At 36.9% G+C, this 21,147-nt stretch overlaps 1 protein-coding gene across 3 annotated transcripts in view; it reads right to left on the reverse strand.

Annotated features, from left to right (window-relative positions):
* Positions 1–21,147, reverse strand: part of LOC125936184 (E3 SUMO-protein ligase RanBP2) — an 82,434-nt gene that overhangs the window by 13,134 nt on the left and 48,153 nt on the right. Inside the window, exons 18-24 of one of the 3 annotated variants that reach the window (XM_049650131.1) lie at positions 17,547–17,682; positions 14,106–14,200; positions 8,521–13,144; positions 7,842–7,919; positions 4,870–5,040; positions 4,096–4,188; positions 3,403–3,581 (exon numbers count right to left, since the gene is read on the reverse strand). In XM_049650131.1, coding sequence (XP_049506088.1) covers positions 3,403–3,581; positions 4,096–4,188; positions 4,870–5,040; positions 7,842–7,919; positions 8,521–13,144; positions 14,106–14,200; positions 17,547–17,682 — 5,376 coding nt within the window. The remainder of the gene's footprint in view (positions 1–3,402; positions 3,582–4,095; positions 4,189–4,869; positions 5,041–7,841; positions 7,920–8,520; positions 13,145–14,105; positions 14,201–17,546; positions 17,683–21,147) is intronic. The other 2 variants (XM_049650132.1, XM_049650133.1) reach the window with 2 other exon arrangements.

The following is a 21,147-nucleotide window of genomic DNA, read 5'->3' on the forward strand; positions in this document are numbered from 1 at the left end:
CCTAGAAAACAGACACACACATATACACACAACAAAAAGTGAATTTTACTTCTATAAAAAAATTACTACAAATGAAAAAAATCCTTATTTTTTAATGTACCAAAACACAAGGAAAAGATAAATCATTCTATGTGTCAAATGTTTTAGGCTATCATAGCAGTATTATTCATAACAGACAAAAAGTAAAGTAAAAACAACCTAAATGATCAACAGATGAATGGATAAATGAAATGTAATATATTCAATACAACAGAGTATTACTCAGCCATAAAAATTAATAAAATGCAGATATACACTACAATGTAGCTATACCTTGAAAACATTAAATGAAAGAAGCCAGACACAAAAGGCCACAAATTATCATGACTTATTTATACAAAATGTCCAAAAAATAGGCAAACCTATAGAGACAGAAAGTCCATCAGGGGTAGTGGTTTCTTGAGATGGAGGAGCTCGGGCAAAATGGGGAAGGGTGGTGACTGTTAGAGGTTAGAGGTTTTCTTCTTGGGGTGGTGAAACTGTTCAAAATCACTGTGGTAACGGTTGCATAACCATGTGAATATACTAAAAACTACTGAACTGTACGCTCTAAAATGGATGGGGTGCACAATATGTGAATTATATCACAATAAACGTTACCCCAAATAAGTAGCCTAGAATTGCTTGGGTGAGAGGAATTGTTTTAATTCAGCTGCTAATGCCTTACAGTCCTTGAATGGAAAACTCCACACAGACAAGTCAGATTACTTCTGTTTTGTTCAATACTGTATACCCAATCGTCAGCACAGTGCTAGCTCAACGGTAAACATTTACAGAGTACACATAACCATTTTATGCAAGGGATGCATATCTAAGATGAATTAGACTGTCACAGTAGGAACAATGCATTCTGAGAGAGTATAAATTTACATCCATTATAGCATATCTTAGCTTTAATGGTTTTTGGTTTTCTATTTCATATCTGTATCAAAGGGTGCTTGCTCTCCTGAAATTTTATAATTTATTGTGCCATTTTTTCCAACCTTTATAAAGGTTTATCACATTTAACTTTAGTACCCAAAGTATTTTTGAACAGCCAGTAGTACTGCTATTTAATGAACATTGTGATAGTTATAGGATTATTTTATTAAGTTATGACAATAATGAATGCTTTAAAATAACACAAGTCACCTCAAATAAGATATTTCAACTCCTTTAAAAGCATGTTTCACAAAATACTGACAAAAGACACCAAATTCTTGTGTACCAGGTAAAGTGGCACCACAAGGTGGAAAATAAGAATAAATGATGTATAACTCAGTGTGTACATCAGTGCTGATATTATTTTTCAGTTTAATTTTTTTTTTTTTTTAGTTTATTTACTTATTTTTGAGAGAGAGAAAGTATGAGTGGGGTCAGGGGGCGAGAGAGAGGGAAAGAGAGAGAATTCCAAGCAGGCTCTACACTGGTAGCACAGAGCTGATGCGGGGCTTGAACCCACGAACCGTAAGATCATGATCTGAGCCAAAATCGGATGCTTAACTGACTGAGCCACCCAGGCGCCCCTTAAATTTTAAAATACATTTTAAATCAATAACTTTAAGTTTTGCACACAAGAGGCCATATTTAAATCATACTGTTTAAATTTGCATAATCTAAATTTATATTAATATGACTACTGCATTTGTTGAATAAATACGTGATAAAGCCTCTAGCAGCTAGTAATTAGAGTAACAGCTATTAAATATTGTGTATGCCCAGTAAGTCCAGGGAAACTGTTGAGTGATTTGAAATACACCTTAAATGGAACACTTAGTAAGGCCACTTCAGATTTCCACAAATAAATCTATCTGGTTGTAAATGAGAACATGATTAGCATTACATCAGCTGATGGCCATTAATTGTATGTGTACTGATAGATTAAACCTACACATCCTAGGTGGTCAGCTAGACTGCTCAGAGTCAATGAAGAGCAATAAATTTCTTACAGACTAAGACCATGTGTTACAACACATCTCTCTCTAGCCATATATCCTTTAAATAAACCACCACATTCATAACTAATTCCAGAACTCTACTTCATTTTAATCATCTAAGAATAAAAACAAACCATCAAAAAACAGTGTTACTTGAGGGGGAAAGGAACATTCTGAATAGATGTCAATATTAGATTATGAACAAATTAACTAGACACAGATCTTGTCTTCTAGTTTCTGTGGAATACAAATTAAGATACCAAGGTGTTGATACCTATTAAAATTATCACTACTTTTAAGCTAAGAAAGTAAACAAATCAAGGGGCACCGGGGTGGCTCAGCTGATTAAGCCTCTGACTTCAGCTCAGGTCATGATCTCACCGTTTGTGGGTTCAAGCCCCACATCGGGCTCTATTGACAGCTCAGAGCCTGAAGCCTGCTTTGGATTCTGTGTCCCCCTCCCTCTCTACCCCTCCCCCACTTGTGCTATCTGTCTCTTCTCTCTCTCAAAAATAAATACATGTTAAAAAAATTTTTTAAGGGGCGCCTGGGTGGCGCAGTCGGTTGAGCGTCCGACTTCAGCCAGGTCACGATCTCGCGGTCCGTGAGTTCGAGCCCCGCGTCAGGCTCTGGGCTGATGGCTCGGAGCCTGGAGCCTGTTTCCGATTCTGTGTCTCCCTCTCTCTCTGCCCCTCCCCCGTTCATGCTCTGTCTCTCTCTCTGTCCCAAAAATAAATAAAAAACGTTGAAAAAAAAAAAATTAAAAAAAAAAAATTTTTTTAAAAAGAAAGTAATCAAATCATGAAATTTACAAAGCAAGGTATAGGCCACCTTGCTAAGTCTCAAATGCCATTGAAACTAAGTCTCAAATGCCACTTCCTATCCACTCTGCCCACCACAAAATTAACTAACTTGCATGAAAAATTAACTACTTAATATCATTCTTGGTATTATGATAAACATTCTTTTTTTTTTTTTTTAATTTTTTTTTAACGTTTATTTATTTTTGAGACAGAGAGAGACAGAGCATGAACAGGGGAGGGGCAGAGAGAGAGGGAGACACAGAATCGGAAGCAGGCTCCAGGCTCTGAGCCATCAGCCCAGAGCCTGACGCGGGGCTCGAACCCACAGACCGCGAGATCGTGACCTGAGCTGAAGTCGGACGCTTAACCGACTGAGCCACCCAGGTGCCCCATGATAAACATTCTTAAGAATATCTGCACAGTCCATCTCTCCCATCCCTGCAAAAATCCAACATATACACAGGAGAGAACCTTTAAGTCCTCTCTGTAGAACAACATTCCTCCTTCTCTGGCCAAAGCTGATTGGTAAATGCCTAATCCATTTGCTATCCACAACACATTATTACCATTTGGTAAGAATATTCTAATCTACTGCATCAACAATGGCAACTCAACCAGAAGGAAAACAATGGAGATGCTCTTACTTGAGAGTCCTGAACTTTTTGTAACTCTGATTGAAAGTCTTCCCCATTTCCATTGTCCTCATCAGTATCACTGCAGACTCCACAAAAAAATGTAGGTGGAAGCTTTAATGTATCTGCTTTTGCCTTCTCTTCAACTGTTGGTTTCTTTTCCCAAACAATAACACATTCTTTTTCATTATCTGAAAATCCCACACAACACAAGCAAAAGAAAGTTAGAAGTCCAACTACTCTCCAAGAATTGTCCTCCATATAATCTACAGATTACAGACCCAGATAGCAATACCTATGAATGCTAATGGAGAACAAGGATCACCAGGAAAACAATTATTTTACACTTCATATTATTTTCAAATATTTTAAATTGCCACAGGCATATCACATAAGTAAATCTGATAATCATAAAAATGATCAGATTAGAAAATGCCTTTTCTTTTTATGTTTACTCATTTTTGAGAGAGAGAGCATGAGCGGGAGAGGGGCAGACAAAGAGGAGGACAGGGGATCCGAAGTGGGCTCTGCACTGATAGAGGTGAGCCAGATACAGGGCTTGAACTCACAAACCATGAGATCATGACTTGGGCTGAAGTTGAAGTTGGACGTTTGACTGACTGAGGCACCCAGGCACCCTGAAGATTCCTTTTAAACAGAAGATTTTTAAAAAACATTTTAACTAGTAATTTTAATTTAACATACCTGCTAGCTTTTCTTCTAATGGTCTACATTTTTCTGAGTCATCCAGATATAGTTTTCCATTAAGTTTCTTGACAGCTGTTTCAAAATCTTCATCTTAAAGTATAATTGATTTTATTAAACAAAAAGAATTTCTAGTAAGTTTTAGGAATTTTCCCAGCCATAAATCTAGAAATTATCCTCCAATTTCATACTTTCCCTCACCCCCCCCATTGAAAGAGCACCCAGTTTTGCCAATTCTATATTCCTAATGCCTTTCCTGTCATCACAGAAATTTCATTCAGGCTCTCCTCTGAGCTGCTTTACTATCATTTTGGCTCATCTTCCTATCTCCATGTCCTACAACCCGATCCTCTATCTCACTAACTCAACTGATCCTGCTGAAACTCTTTCTGAACATGCAAACTCCCCTGCTGAAAAACTCTACTGTGGCTCACAAAGTTTTCCATAATCAGACCCCTATCTGCCTCATCACTCTCTCATCCCTCTAAGTCTATAGGGAAATTAGGATTCTTTTCAATTCTCTCAAAATACCTGCTCTGCTCATAGTAGTCATCCAAAACATCCTTACTTAAAAAATGCATTGAATGTATTTCATTCAATCATTATTGAATGATTGTTTCAATCATTACATCCATTGACTATCTACACACACACTGAGGATAAACATCTACCTATAAGGACAGGAGTTACGGGCTCTAAGAGGCAGGCTTAAACAATTTAAACATTACTAAAATTAGCACAGACAGAATGCTCTTAAAATAACAAAAGATTTACCATCCTCTTCTTCTTCACTAATATAATCTGGTTTATTCTTATAGCAGAAGAAAGTTGGAGGAAGTTTAAGTTTGCTTGCAAGAGCTTTTTGTTCAGGGGTCGGGGTTAACTCATACACAATGAGAACATCATCATCTGAGGGAGAATCTTCAGGCTTTTCCTTCTCTTTTGCTATAAAACAGGTCAAAAAAAATTATAAAGACCAGGAGTTAAGTAGGTATTAACATCAATATTCTAACTGAAAATAAAACCACGCCACTTATCTTTAGGTTAAACACATAAACTTTGATGTGGACAGAGCTCTGTAGAGAATTAGAAGCCTGATTTAACATTCCATCAAAAATCCTTAGTGAATATAGAATCCATTAAAACCAAAAAAAACTGCTTTTACTTACTGATCGTTGAAAAAAAAATTGCTATTACTGGCTATAATTTTAAAAGGTATTTAAATAATGCTGCCATAACCGTATTTGGCATATAAACAATAGCTGAGCAAAATATCCATGCATTTTCAACAACGGAAAAAACTTATGTAAATCATGAGCAAGGATTAGTATAAATATGAAATTAATGCAAAAGCTAACCATGATTAGTTACTACAGGGAAAGTTAACAATTGCCAAGGATGGCAGGTGTTCAGAGTTACATCCAGTTTTGTGTATTTCCAAGCATGATAATAGATAAAACCAAATTAAAACAGTTATCCTAGGGGTAACACTATAAGAAACTAACACAAATTTTTATAGCTGAAAAAAAGGAAGAATAAAGGGATTCTTCATACAATATACTCTGGTCTATAAAGAAGAGTATTTAGCAAAAGGAATGGGTAAAGCAAATCATGAAGCATGCTATGTACCAACTGGTGCTGTCTGATATGGTAGCCTAGCCACACGTGGCTATTAAACACTTGAAATGTGGCCATTCCAAACTGAGTTGTGCTCCAAGTAGAACAATACACATTGGATTTTAAAGACTTAGCACACACACACAAAAAAAAAAAAATCTTTTTTTTTTATGATTAGAACTTGAAATGGTATTTCAGATATAGTCTAACTGTATAGATTGTTAAAATTAATTTCATCTCTTTTTTTGCACCTGTTTCTTCTTATTCTATTTTTTAATGTGGATATTAGAAAATTCTAAATTATATACACAGATCATATTTGACCTGATCTAGAGAATTAGAGCCCTATTACAATGTTAAACTTGCCTTTTACTCTCTTTAATTAGAAAAACATAGTATGACTAATGTAGGATACAGATTCTTACTCCAATTCTGTTATTAACTGGTAAAGACAATTTGAGCATTTCAGACAGCCCACTGTGCCTCAGTTTCCTCATGTCTGAACTCTCCATCTCTAAGATCCTTTGGGACTATGACATTCTTGGACTTGAAACAGAATAAAGCTTTCTGTCCTGCAGTAGTATACTGGCAAATTTGCTCGAGTCAAGGATTAACCTAGGTCCCACAGACTGTGCATGCAAATATATGTCATTTATAGGAAAAAGTCCACACTCTTCAATAATTTCTCAAAGAATACATCCTCAAGAAAAGCTTAAGGACTGCTTTAGCCAGTAATGTGATTGGTATACTTAAAAATTGAGGGGCGCCTGGGTGGCTCAATCGATTAAGCACCCAACTCTCGATTTCAGCTCAGGTCACGATCTCATGGTTCATGAGTTCAAGCCCCATATCGGGCTCTGCGCTGACAGCATGGAGCCTGCTTCTCTCTCCCAGCTTCTTTCTCGGCCCCTCTGCCACTCGTGAGCGTGCATTCTCTCTCAAAAAAATAAACATTAAGGAGCACCTGGGTGGCTCAGTTGGTTAAACATCTGACTTCAGACTAGGTCATGACATCGCCATTCCCAAGTTCAAGCCCCACGCTGGGCTCTGTGCTGACAGCTCAGAGCCTGGAGCCTGTTTCAGATTCTTTGTCTCCCTCTCTTTCTCTGCCCCTCCCCCACTCATGCTCTGTCTCTCTCTCTCTCTCTAAAAAATAAAATAAACATATAAATAAACAAACAAACATTAATAAAAAAAGAGGGGCACCTGGGTGGCTCAGTAGGTTGAGTACGTGACTCTTGATTTAGGCTCAGGTCATGATTTCAGTTCATGAAATCAAGCCCCACACTGGGATCTACACTGACAGTGTGGAGCCTGCTTGGGATTCTCTCTCCCCCCTCTCTCTGCTCCTCCCTCACTCATGCTCTCCTTCCCTCTCTCCCTCTCTCTCTCTCTCTCAAAATAAATAAATAAACTTAAAAAAAAATTAAAGGCCCCCCAAAATCAAGGACTGTCACTTTACCATTGAACATATTTGGGTTACTCAAGATATGTTATTAGATACTTATAATGGGTTTTCAATTCCCTAACCTTGCTCTTGAAGGTCTTCAACAGATCCCCCACTTCCTATTATTCCACTCTAATACCAACACTTTTATAACATACTAGCATTTAATGGTGGCTGTTAAAAATGAAGTCTACTTTCAAATATGATATTTTTCTAAACCCTGTCTAAAAGGATAGCCTTAAAAGGAAACTCTGTTCCATGTGTATACATGCTGCCATCACATGTTTGGATACTGGAAACATTACTTACTGGCTAAAGATAAATGTTAGAGAAAACACAGGTCTTCATTAAGCACAGCTGAAAATGACAGAATAATGAAGTACAAAGCAGTGAAAGGTAAAGACCGTATGGATCTACCTCAAAATAATGCTTTGCAATAGTGAGAAAACATGACATCCAAGTACATTAAAAAACAAAAAACAAAAAACAGCATTAAAGGGTGTTACACACCCCTAGTCAAAAAGTATTTGTTTAAACACACATTCTTTAACATGCACACTGTGTGTTAAATACTTAATTTCATACAGCCAGTTACTATGCTAAGGACTACCAGCTGCTTAAAAAAACAAAAAACAAAAAAAACAACTGATGTCATCTCATACCGAGAATGCTAGCTCTATACCTTTGTTCTCAGGCTGTGAGGAAGGGATGCTGGTCCAAAAAGCCATTGGATTAGATTTAAAAAGGCTAAAATTAAATCCTAGAAAATAAAGAGTATTTCATTTTTGAACATTTTGAGAATCAAAGTCAATGTGATTTTAAAATATAAAAAGCCAGAATACCTCAATTTATACCAATTTGGCTGTGTTACATATTTATTTATCCTGGTAATTTCTTTACTCTTTTAATACTAGCAGCAAGGCTTCCTTACATAACTTATAAACATCTCAGTACCATGGTTTTTGAGTGACAAGAGAATAATATGTTGAAGAATGGACACTTAAAAAAATCAGACTCGAGGTAATACTCATGATTCAAGTACATGAGTCACTAAACTTTGGTACTGTATTAGGTTCTTGTTCTCTGCACTAAGCATGATATAAGTATCTTCCAGTTACTCAGATCTCCTAAATAACTTACACACACACACACACACACACTTTCTATTGCTGTTTAAACACAGGGAAACAGATTTAGGGAGAAAAAAAATCTGCACCAATATTTTTTCACTATTCACAAAGCTATTATAACCCAACTTTTACTAAGACGTTAGTATCCTACCAAAAAGTATATGCATCAAGCAAAATATTTACAAATTAATGGAAAAAAAATTCTGTTTATACCAAAGACAAAGCGCTTACCCTTTTCTGGTGTTTTAAATGTGTAATTAGTTGAGGACTCTTCTTTTGGAAAAGCAGCAAAGAGATTTTTGACTTTGCCATCTGAAGACTGTTTGCTATCTGAATTCTTCGTCTCTTCGCAATTAGGTTCCACTTTTCTTTCAGATTCACTCTGGACTACTGAACTGGCATCACTACTGTTATTTTTCAAAGGTGCGTTAAAACTAAATCCAAACAAAGACCCAGTGGCTGAACTGTTGCCAAATGCAAATGGTTTTGATTTTTCGCTACTAAAAATACTTTTAACAGACTCCGAACCAAATACAAACTTTGGAGGAGAAACTACTGCTTTTGTTGTTGTTTCAGATGTGCTAGATGCTTCTCCAACTTCTGAAGTTGCATCTGCTGTGTCATCACCCTGAATTAAATCTGTCCTCTCTCTTGTGGTCTCTTCTAATACAGCTACAGCAATTTTGCCACATGGTGACTCTCTGGGAGTGGCTGAACGAGAAACATGAGGGGTTATCAAAGAATCTTTTTCTTGGGCTATTTTTGCTTCATCAAATATTTTCTTAAATGAATCTGCAACATCCTGTAGTTTAAAACGGACAGCTAAATGTTCTACTTTTCTTTCTCCATCTGCAAAATCACAGGCAGTCCACACCCACACTCGTTCTGTCCCTTTCATATTTTGCAAAGTCATGTCTGGAGTTATTCTGTGATTGGCACAAAGTTTTAATACCTGGTCCCTTCTCATCACTATGCGAACTTGCTTATTATCATAATTCTGTAAAATCTTTATATCACCAATGCCTCTTTCTTTCCACTGACCAACATCTTTATCATACCTATAGAGTTTTGCTCTGTGACTAAAAACAACTTGTTCATTTTCCTCACCACTGGACACTTCCACTAGATCAGGTAAAGGTACGACAGGTTCAAAGTACTGTCCATCTCTCTCTTCTTCTTGAGTAACATCAGATTCTTCATCAGTGCCAACTGAGGTTCCACTCTGATTCAACTTGGCAGGAGATTTAGATGGACTCAAAGCAGATTTAAAACTGAAGTTAAATCCTGTTGTTGACTCACCAAAGCGGAAGAGATTTTTCCTCACAGGGCTACTTGCCAATGGAGAAGCATGTACTGAACTACTACTCACACTATCATCCAAAGCATCTTCCCTTAAATCATAGTTGTCCCACTCCAGTGTGGGCCCCGTGTTTTCGGGGTTTGGCTTGTTAGTTGTATCAGAGGCAGTGGCAGCACCACCCTCAGAGCTCTCATTCTCTCCATCAGTGACTTTTGTTTGATCATTTGTCAAAAAAGTTTTGAAATCTTTTAATCCACTCTTCATTTCTTCCGCTCTCTGGATTAACTTGGCAGCTCTGCCAGTGTCTACAAGTTTATGAGGAGTTTGAAGTGGTATATCTAATAGAAGTCGCTGGCATTCCTCAAATTTCTGCTTGAATTCTTCAGCCAGCTCTGGTGTTTTAAATTTTGCTGCCAGCTGCTCTAGTTTGGCATCACCATCAGAAAAATCGCTCGCTAACCACATCCATGCTCTATCAGACCCAGAGAGAGGCTTCAGGTTCATTGTAGTTGTTATCCAATGGTTGGCACATACTTTCAGTACCTGCTCTCTTCGCATTAGCATTCGCAGCTTGCCATTGACTTCATTCTTGAGAATTTTTAGGTTCCCCAGACCCCTTTCTTTCCACTGACTTATCTCAGCATCAAATCTAAATAATTTTACCCGCTGTGAATAAAGAACTTTTTCATCTTCTTCTCCTGTTACAAGTTCCACTTTTTCAGGCATCTGAACCACTGGTTCAAAATGGATGTCATCACTGTCCTCGGTTCTATAGGCATCATCATCTTTCTCAAGGTCAGCAGAAGTGTCAGCTTTATCAGCCATTTTACTGCTTTGTGATGAGAATAATTTTTCTCCCGCACCTGAAAATCCCTTGAAATTAGGATCTTTTTTGCCAAACTGAAATCCTTCTCCTGAAGTTGATTTTGCAAGATCTGCAAAGGTAAATGTGCTACCAGTTTGACCAAAAACCACACCATTACCATTCTTCTGATTACTGATATCCTGAGCCTGAACACCAGTGTCATTTTCAAGGGGCTTTTCATTCTTCTTCTCTTGATTTCCAGGCTCCTGAATGCCAAATTTAAACCCATCAGCAGACACAGGGACAGAAAAACTAAATCCTTCTTTTGTTGACTTAGGATCTGTATTAGAAGAACCCTGAAATGTAAATGAAGGTGTACTTTCTTGATCTACATGCCCAAATTTAAATCCTTGTTCTGTAGTACCAAATTTAAAAGCTTTTTCTGAAAAATTACTTTTAAATCCTGTTCCAACCTGACTTCCAGAAGAATCATTTAACTTAGTCTTTGAGCCCAATGTGAAGGCTGAAGGAGCTTCTGCAATATGTTTATGAGTTGGTTTAGAGGAATTACAAGCCACACATTTCAAGGAAGAACTCTCATTTTGCACAGAGCAAACACTACAATCCCACTGTCCTTCCTTCTTGGTGAACATTCCTTCAAATCCACTCTTCGGAGCTTTGCTGGTCTCTGAAGTACTAAACTTAAAAGAGGCAGGTGCTGGAACAGCAGAGGTGGGTTGACTCAGTTTACCCGGATTCTGACAAGCAACACATACTGTAGCATTTGCTTCATTTCGTACTAAGCAGAAACTGCAATCCCACTGTCCTTCCTTCTTAGCAAACATGTCCTCAAATCCACTCTTCGGGGTTTTACTTGTCTCTGAAGTTCCAAACTTAAAAGAAGCAGATGCTGGAACAGAAGACATAGGTAAACTCTGTTTTCTTGGATTTTGACAAGCAGTACACTTTGTAGAACTTCCTTCATTTTGTACAAAGCACACACTGCAATCCCACTGTCCTTCCTTCGTAGAAAAAGCAGACCTGAAATCACTGTTAACAGACTTTGAAAGATCTCCTTGGCCAAATTTAAAGGAAGCTTGCTGAACAAATGAAGATCCACTTTTGTTAGCAGACTTTGCATTCTGACATGCAATGCACCTAGATATAGTAGGTTCATTTCTTACTAAGCAAATGCTACAATCCCAGTGACCTTCTTTCTTTGGAGTCATCGGTGTAAATCTATCTGGAGTATTTTCTGGGCCAGTTGTAAGAGCAGAAACAGTTTCAACTAATGGCGGACCAAGGAAATCTTTCCTGTTTGGGTTTAGATTCTGGCATGACACACATTTCTTAGCAGTCGCAGCATTCTTTAATGAGCAGATATTACAATGCCACCAAGACCCTTCTTTCTTTGACATTTGAAATTCAAAATTCATGTTTCCAGCATCAGATTTGCAAATATCTTTGTTATCATGACTTGTGGGTTCTTTTGTAATTCTCAGAGTCTGATTTGTGGTTGAGGCTACATTTGCTCCTAAGGCTTTTAAAATGCTCTGGGCCTCTTCAAATTTGCACTTAAAAAGTGCTGCTTCCTCAGGAGTTTTGAATCTAATAGCAAGTTGTTCTGGCTTGGGCAATTCATCTGCATAATCAAGAGCATGCCACACAAAAGATCTGTCAGAGCCAGCATTTGGCGTCAGTTTCATATCTGGACTGATGTAATGATTTGCACAGATTTTCAGTACTTGCTCTCGTCTCATTAGAAGGCGAATTTTACCAGATGTTTTATGTCTTAGGATTTTTACATTGCCAATTCCACGTTCCTTCCATTCTTTGGATTCTGCATCAAAACGAAATAATTTTGCACGGTTGCAAAAGAATTCTTCTTCATCTTCCTCACCAGTTTTTACTTCAATCTTATCAGGAAGAGGTACCACAGGCTCAAAGTGAGGGCCATCATCATCATCATCACCATGGGCACTTCCTCCATCTGTTTCATGACTCTTGTTGGCCAGCTCTGGCACAGGTGTTCCAAATACTGATTTCCCTGGACCGTGGAAAGTAAACATGTCATCACTTCGACGAAAACCAGAATTCTTTTGCTGATTTGGACCCATGTTTTCAGTAAATGAAATTCCAGGCACATTTTTACTTCCGAAATTGAACGTATTTCGAGGTCCAATGGTTTGACTAGCTTTTGGTCCACTGTAGCTGTCTCCTTGCAAAGGTTTATCTGAAGTTAGGAGACCTAAAAGACTTTCATTATTATTGTAAGCTGTAGAAGGGGGCTGTGTCACAACCTGGGGTGAAGAAAAGGTAAAGTCACCATCATTTGACTTGAAATTTGAGTTAAATTTAAAAGGAGTTGGCTGTGTTGTATGTGCGGGTGCTGTCAAAGATGGTCTTATTCCTTCACCTGGCACAGGCTGAACAAAATTAGTTTTTCCAAATTCTATAACCTTAGATTCTGCAGATCTTGAAGCATGAGCTGCAACTGGGGGTTTTGTGAAATAACCTGGTTCTGGCAAAGGTGGATTTGTGCTTGTTTGTTGAACATTGTAATTAAAGTAATCATCACCCCTGGGTGATAGAATTCCTGTTGCAGGAGACTCAAAACGCAACGGAGGACCATACATCTCTTGAGAGAACATACAAGCAGATGAGCTTTGGACTGGTGGTGTGTGCATCTGTTGGGAATAGGCATATATGTGTTGTTGAGGTGGAAGCCTATTCATGCCATAAACTGGACCCTAAAAGAAAAAAAAAGTTAAAATTTTTTGTAGGTTGTCTACAAAATTACAGATAACTAGATGCAAACCAATTCTCACAAACCACAGATATGAGCATTATAAGGTAAAAATATCATTAGGGTATGTAGCACATCATCAAGAGAAGACAACATTACTTACAAAGATACTTACAGTTATACTCCTTTCTTTAATAAAAACTGTCTTAACTAATGACAGAATCTTAAAAATCCAATTCTACAATAAATGCACAGAATAAATTTCTTCATTCCTAAATAATGTGTAAAATGATGTTAACAATAATGATGATGATGATGGAGACTAACATTTATCAAGTATTTACTAATGTGCCAACTGGGCACTGTTCTAAGCACTTAATATAGTATCTCATTTTAATATCCTCAAAAACCCTATGAATTAAGGGATTATTATCCTCATTTTACATATGAGGCAACTAATGCATAGAGAGATTTAAAAACTTGCCCAAGGTCACAAGCGAGCAGAAAGCCAAGGTCTAAATGCACCCAAGCCATCTGTCTTCAAAGCTTTATAATTCAACTATGGTTGTAATACTGGGTGTTAATTGACACCTACATAGCCACTTTAGGCCTGAAGTACTTACCACATAGTGGTTCAGCAAGGCCATTCTAGTCCTATTTCCGCCAAAACAAAATGATGAAGGACCCATCATCACCACCACCACCACCATCACCACTACCACTACCACCACCACCACCACCACCACCACCCCATTTAGAAAATATTGTAAATGTTCACACTCATTGTAACATAAAAATAAGATGAGTAGGAAGCATAAACTCTGTATCTGGAGAGAAATTTAAAATATCTGTATCTTATGGGACATATAAGTTTTAATGCTGAACTACTTCTTGAATTTCTTTGAAGGAAGCCTGAACAATTAAAAAGGAGATATTTATAAATGTATAAATTATTCCTTTGTTACCTTTGTGGGAGTAACATTAGCTGCTGGTCTGAGAAGATACTGGGAATTATATGCTGGTGACTGACTATAATATACTGAAGGGCCAGTAGTTGCAACTAAAAAAAAAAAAAAAAAAAAGAAAAGAAAAGAAAGAAAACAGTTAAAAAAGTCTATACTATAGTTAAGACTACCTAGGCAAGAACTATAAATTACAAAAGCAATAGAAATCAAAGAAAGATTTAACTATAGGTTTTTAAAAATTTCTATACATCAAAATATACCATAAAGAATACCAAATGACAAACTAGGAAAAACCCCTAAATATGACACATGAGGAATAAGAGAGCAGAACCACAGTGGTCAACAAGAACAAGCCCCTCACAACAAGCACCAAAAAAGGAGCCAAGAAGAAACTGTTTGATCCGTTTTCTAAGGAAGATTGGTATGATATGAAAGCACAGTCTACATTCAACATCAGAAATATTGGGAACACACTAGTCACAGGAAGGATTTAAGGAACTAAAATATACATCTGATGGCCCCAGGGCCACATTTTTAAAGTGAGACTTAAAAATATGCAGAATGGCAAGGCTGCATTTTATAAACTGAAGCTGAAAATGTTCCAGTCAAAAATCACCTGATAAATTCATGGAAAGAATCTCATAAGTAACACAAAATGTGTTCCTTTGCTTATTAAATACAAGAATTTAAAAAAAAAAAAGGCACATCATGACTGACACTCATGCTCATGTCCAAACTATTTGCTCCACCTGTTTTGTATGAGTTTCATCAGGAAACCAACACCTAGAAGACATTCGTGTTCATGGCAAAGCCACCACAATCATTTGTTTGATCTGTTTTATGAAAGTTTAATCAGAGAACAAAACCTAAAGACCATTTATGCCTTGACATGGAAGAAATGGAAACCATGATCCAAGAGGTGCTAAACAACTGATTCTAGAAAGCCCTGAAAAAGACCTGAAAAAGACTAGCCAGTCTATTTATCTTCTCTTTATAGGGATTAGAACAGTAAAAATTGCTAAAGAAGCTCGTTTGAATTTGGAAAACTAATGGACTGCCTGGTAAAGATGGTTATTTTGGAAACACTCTGGGGGAGAAAAAAGAAACAGAACACAGAACAAGTTGATGGATATGACCCAAGAATCATAAAGTCTGAAATTTAACTAGTGACTTTATCAGTAACTAGTGACTCTTAATAGTGAACAAATAATTAAAGTTCTTATAAACCTACTAAAAATAATCTAGTAAAAAAAAAGCACCAAACAAACAGATTAATTCAGGAAATACAAAAGATTATAAAGTGTTGAACATGCCCAGTATTAAAAAAATGAAAACTGATACCATTTTTGTTTTAAAAATTGGTGGTTTTTAGAAACTGGTAATAATTAACACTAAGCAAGAATGCAATGAGGTAGGCACTATCAGATATTGGTGATAACAGTATAAACTGGCATAGCTTTTCCAGAAGGCAATTTCCCAACACAAAAGTATTTTTTAAATACCCTAACAATCCTAAGAATGTGTTCACAGCATTATTTCTAACAGCAAACTGGAAATAATAAAGAAATAAAATTTGTAGTACTTCCACATGATGGGATACCTTGTATTCATTAACAGTATTTTCAAAAAATATTTAAGAAAAATGCTAAGAACTCTAATATTTAAAAAACAGATTACTCATCTACATATAAGACAATAATGATAAAAATATCACTAAAAATTCTTTATGTAAACAAAGAGAAAGAACCAGAAGGAAATGCTCCAAAATGTTAATAGCACTCTTGGTGGTACAGTTAGTTTTTAGTTTATTTACACAGTTCAGTACTTCATTTCCTATAAGCTTATTAATCACTGTTTTTTAATTATCTTATTTAAAAAGACAAGAACTATCTTGGTATATTTTTACTGTTATTAAGAAAAACAAAATCTATAAACACAGGAACGGCAAATGGGGGACTTGAGCTCTCCACCTTGTAGGGCCACAAAACTGCTTTTGTGACCTTGTCAATGAGGTGTTTGGGGTCTCCATTTTTCTCAATTGTAAAATGAGGATGTGCTGCTTCTACACATTTCATAGGGTAATTGCAAGAATAAAATGAGACAATGTGAATGTTATGTTTAACAACCAGAAGACCTTTTATGTCTGTACATAGAAGAAATGGAAATTGTGACTCAAAAGCTGCTAAATGATCAATTCCACACAGCACTCAAAAAGCCCTAGAAAAGGCTAGCCAGTTTACTTATCTTCTCTATGCAAGGCTCTATACAGTGCACAAGGTTTTTAAGTGAGCAGTGTTTGAACTCTTGACATCTCATGTATTTACCTATGACTTGTGACATTTAGTAAGTGTGACTTTACAAAGATTTCCTTCCTATTATTTTTCCTGCATTTAGAAGACGCTGTCACACGAGGACAGTGAGGCTGCCTTCAATATGGCCCTATGGACCATCACATAAATGTGCTCATCTAAACTGGAACACACTATTCTAAATCATCCCTGGTTAAAAAACAATGGGGGGGGGGGGTACTATTACCATTTCAGAATCTATCTCATTTAAAAAAAAAAAACATTTTTATCATTTCTGGTGGTCTGTGGGCAACATAATCATACTGGCGAGTGGCTTTAAAGTGAGACCACTGAAGTTTAAACTCTGGCTCTACCAATAACTAGCTGTACAATAATGGATAAATTGCCTAACCTTTCTAAACACACTTCCTCAACTATAAAAATAGGATTCATAATGGTAGCTACCATTCTGGTTACTATGATTAAATAAAATTACATGCCCAAAGCACTTTTGCACACAGACAACCCACAGGAACACCCTTGGTTCGTTGTTTACTAAATACTCTAAAGTAAATGCCTAATATCCACACATATACAAACGCTCACATAATCATGTGAGGCAAAGTTTTATCTCCACATTTGAAACACACAAAACGGCTCAAGAGGTCAGTTCTAGAGACCACAACTTCAAATTGCAATATGGTCCAGCTCCACCTCCTTCCTTTGTATAACCAACCACTGTATTTCAAAATAAACAAGATTTCCTATGAATGTCATACATCTAAGTATATCATCAAAGTAATTCCTGAAGAGGTTTCAATTAGCCATCTCTTAATGCACAACAGCATCAGGTAACATTTCCCAATTATAAGAAATTGTTCTATCTCAGTCTTAGCTTCTCTGAGGTATGTATGGAGGGGTTCTTTCAGTCTTTATATACACAGGATCATAGAAAGCTTGTTTTGTTTCTACTTGGAGTTATGAAAAATCTCAGTAATACCATACACAGCTTAAGAAACATATAAGCAGACATATATAAACATGTATATAAACAAATGTATATAGACAAGGTGAGTTCACAAGTTATCTATGTAAAGGAGGGGGAAGTACAGTGATTTTACTAAAAACTGGAATTATCCAGTTGCCAACTAACCTGTTAGTGGAGCCCCATGAAAAGTCTGTGATCCCTGATATCCATCAGGCACTGAATCTGGTCCATAATTCTCTGTAGGCCAACGATGAGGGGACCCTGAGTTACTGCTATTTAGTTTCAACTCCTGCATTTCTTTCTGTTGGAAGAAAGAAAACAACCATAAGCAATTTTATCATGCCAGAAACAGTGCTAGAGCAAACACATATTTTAAATGTAAATACTCGATGATGCTTTTTTAGAGTTTTTATATTCCAGTAAGATCTGAATACCAGGTACTGATTTAAGAAAATGATCCTTAATTTGTTAAAACTTATTTGTTCCCATTCTTTCATTCCTTAGTACCATTACCTAATGCATTCGAGGTTAGAGTTAGCTATCACCTAAACAACTGATAACCTCCTAGATGGCCTCATCTCCATTTCCTTTCCACACTTACCTAAATTAATCTTTCTAAAGTTGAGTTCTAGCCAAGACACTTCCTTGTTCAAAAATACAAGTACCTATAAATTACACTTCTCTGATATTCTTGGTCCTCAGAAGTACTGTCCCAACCATCCTTCCACCGCCTCCTTTCCACAATGCTTTCCTCTCCAGTCCATCTGGGCTACTCAATGTTCCAAATTACCTCCCACCACTAGCTTTCCGCTTACGCACATCTGATGTAACAAAACAATACAACTCCTTCAAGGCTGATGCTCTAATGATCCACTAGGAAAGGGAAAACAACTGATATCTTCTCAGAATATATTATATACATATAATAATATAGACCAGGCACTGTACTTAAGTTCTCAATCCTTATACGCAATATTAACAATATTAACTCACTTCTTAAAATAAGGGGGGAGAAGCAATATTAACTCACTTCTTAAAATGAGGGGGAGAAAAAAGACGGCAGAAAACAGCAGCTGAATTCAAACCAGATTTTATTCCAAAAATGTTTTCATAATACCACCCTGCTGCCTAGACAAAACACCAGACACACTGCTTTCTAATAATAGCTATATAGCTGGTTATCAAACCGCTCTTTATAGACAACTAAATGACACCCTCCACAACCCCAAGCTACAAAATGTCCCTTTCAAAACAGGTACTTATCAAGAAACTATTTCCTTTTCCAAAGAAACTACAGTGGTATCAGTCAACAGGTCACTTTTTTTTTTTTTTTTTTTAACGTTTATTTATTTTTGAGTGAGAGAGACCGCACACAAGCCAAGGAGGGGCAGAGAGAGAGGGAGACAAAGAATCCGAAGCAGGCTCCGGGCTCCACACCGTCAACACAGAGCCCGATGCGGGGCTTGAACTCATGAACTATGAGATCATGACCTAAGTCCAAGTTGGACACTCAACTGACTGAGCCACCCAGGCACCCCAACAGACCACTTTTTTAAAAACAGTATCAAATATTTGTATATAGGCCCAGGTATCTGACCAGTTATAAGTGAGGTCACAGATCCAGCATGTCTGCTTTCTTCTTCTAAAAGTGTTTTCCAATAGATATTTCCCAAAGCTATATATACTGAGATCAAAAATATCTCAAACTTTCAAGTTAAATAAAATTTTCCCTATCCAACTATCTACCGTGTTTATTAGCCCAGATGCTGCACATCCAAAAATAAGAAACTGATAGAATTACCTGGAAAAATTTAGTAGTCTCTACTGGTAACTGGACTGTAGTTTTGAACATGCAATTATACTATAATCATAATTTTTAAAATTCAAACAACTAGAAAATGTGCTAATAACTGGTTTCAACAATTCTCACTTTACAAATGAGAAGCCAAGCAAACAGAAAAGAACTGCTTGGGTCAAGAGCATTAATTAGTGGCAGAGTTACTACTAGAACCCAGCTTTTCAAAACATAGAGTAATGCTCTCCACTACACTGCCAAAGAATACAATGCTGGGTGCCTGAAACCCATTTAAGGTAAGAAAAGACTGTACAGAGTATCAAAATAGGCCATGATTATATAAAATTAGCATACAAAATCTTTGTGCAAATTCGAAATTTTGTTCCCTTCCAAACAGTATTTTTGCTAAGTCTCACACAGCACTGTAATAACTGAACACAGCACAGTCTCACATAGCACTGTAATAACAGAACACGTATCAGGATCTCTTTGCTGTAACTTTAAAAGTATGAGCAATTTAATTCTTGCCCAATGAGCATGAAACAACCTACTTATAGTTCCAATTCCAAAGAAGTAAATAAAGCTCCTCTGAGCCTTACAGTTAAGGTTACTCTCATACAGCTAAAATAAAATCATGAATAAATAAGCATTTCCTTACATAATTAAGTCCAATTCATTCGACAGGATTAAAAAGATAGACTTTCTGAAACTTAGACCAATACCTAGCTATAAAATATGACACACACAATCAGTCTGAGAAATGAACTAGACCAAAGTATAATTAGTTTTACTAGTTCAATTCAATCACTTGGGAACCACCTCTACATCAGGAATGCTGCTATGTTTTGGATAAAAGAGTCTTTCCCTTGGAAGAATTCACACCTGGTGAGGAAGCAGAAACAAGTAATTTCAAAAATATGGTTAAGGCCAAAAGACACATGAAAAGATGCTCAACATCAATCATCATCAGGGAAATATAAATCAAAGCCACAACGAGATATCACCCCACCTGTCAGAATGGCTAAAATCAAAAACACAAGAAACAGTTAAGTGTTGGCAAGGATGTGGAGAAAAAGGAACCTTCACACAATGTTGGCAGGAATGCAAATTTGTGCAGTCACTGTGGAAGACAGAATGGAGGTCCCTCAAAAAATTAAAAATACAATTACCATATGTTCCAGTATTCACACTACTGGGTATTTACCAAGAATATAAAGACATGAATTCGAAGGGATATATGCACTCCTATATATACTACAGCATTATTTACAACAGCAAAATTATGGAAGGAACCCAAGTGTCCAATGATAGATCAAAGGATAAAGAAGATGCAGTGTATGTGTATGTATACACACACACATATACACTGCAGAATATTATTCAGCCATAAAAAAGAAGAAAACTCTGCCATTTGCAACAACATGGATGGATCTGGAGAGTATAATGCTAAACAAACTAAGCCAGAAAAGGGCAAACACCAGAGGATTTCACGCATATGTGGAATTTAAGAAACAAAACAAAGAAATGGGAATGCAAGCTGGTGCAGCCACTCTGGAAAACAGTATGGAGGTTCCTCAAAAAACTAAAAATAGAACTACCCTACGACCCAGCAATTGCACTACTAGGCATTTATCCACGGGATACAGGTGTGCTGTTTCTAAGGGACACATGCACTCCCATGTTTATAGCAGCACTATCAACAATAGCCAAAGTATGGAAAGAGCCCAAATGTCCATCGATGGATGAATGGATAAAGAAGAGGTGATATATATATGTATATGCACACACACACACACACACACACACACACACACACAATGGAGTATTACTCGGCAATCAAAAGAATGAAATCTTGCCATTTGCAACTACATGGATGGAACTGGAGGGTATTATGCTAAGTGAAATTAGTCAGAGAAAGACAAAAATCATATGACTTCACTCATTTGAGGACTTTAAGAGACAAAACAGATG

The sequence above is a fragment of the Panthera uncia genome (genome assembly GCF_023721935.1).
Source record: "Panthera uncia isolate 11264 chromosome A3 unlocalized genomic scaffold, Puncia_PCG_1.0 HiC_scaffold_11, whole genome shotgun sequence".
Classification (NCBI taxonomy): Eukaryota; Metazoa; Chordata; class Mammalia; order Carnivora; family Felidae; genus Panthera; species Panthera uncia.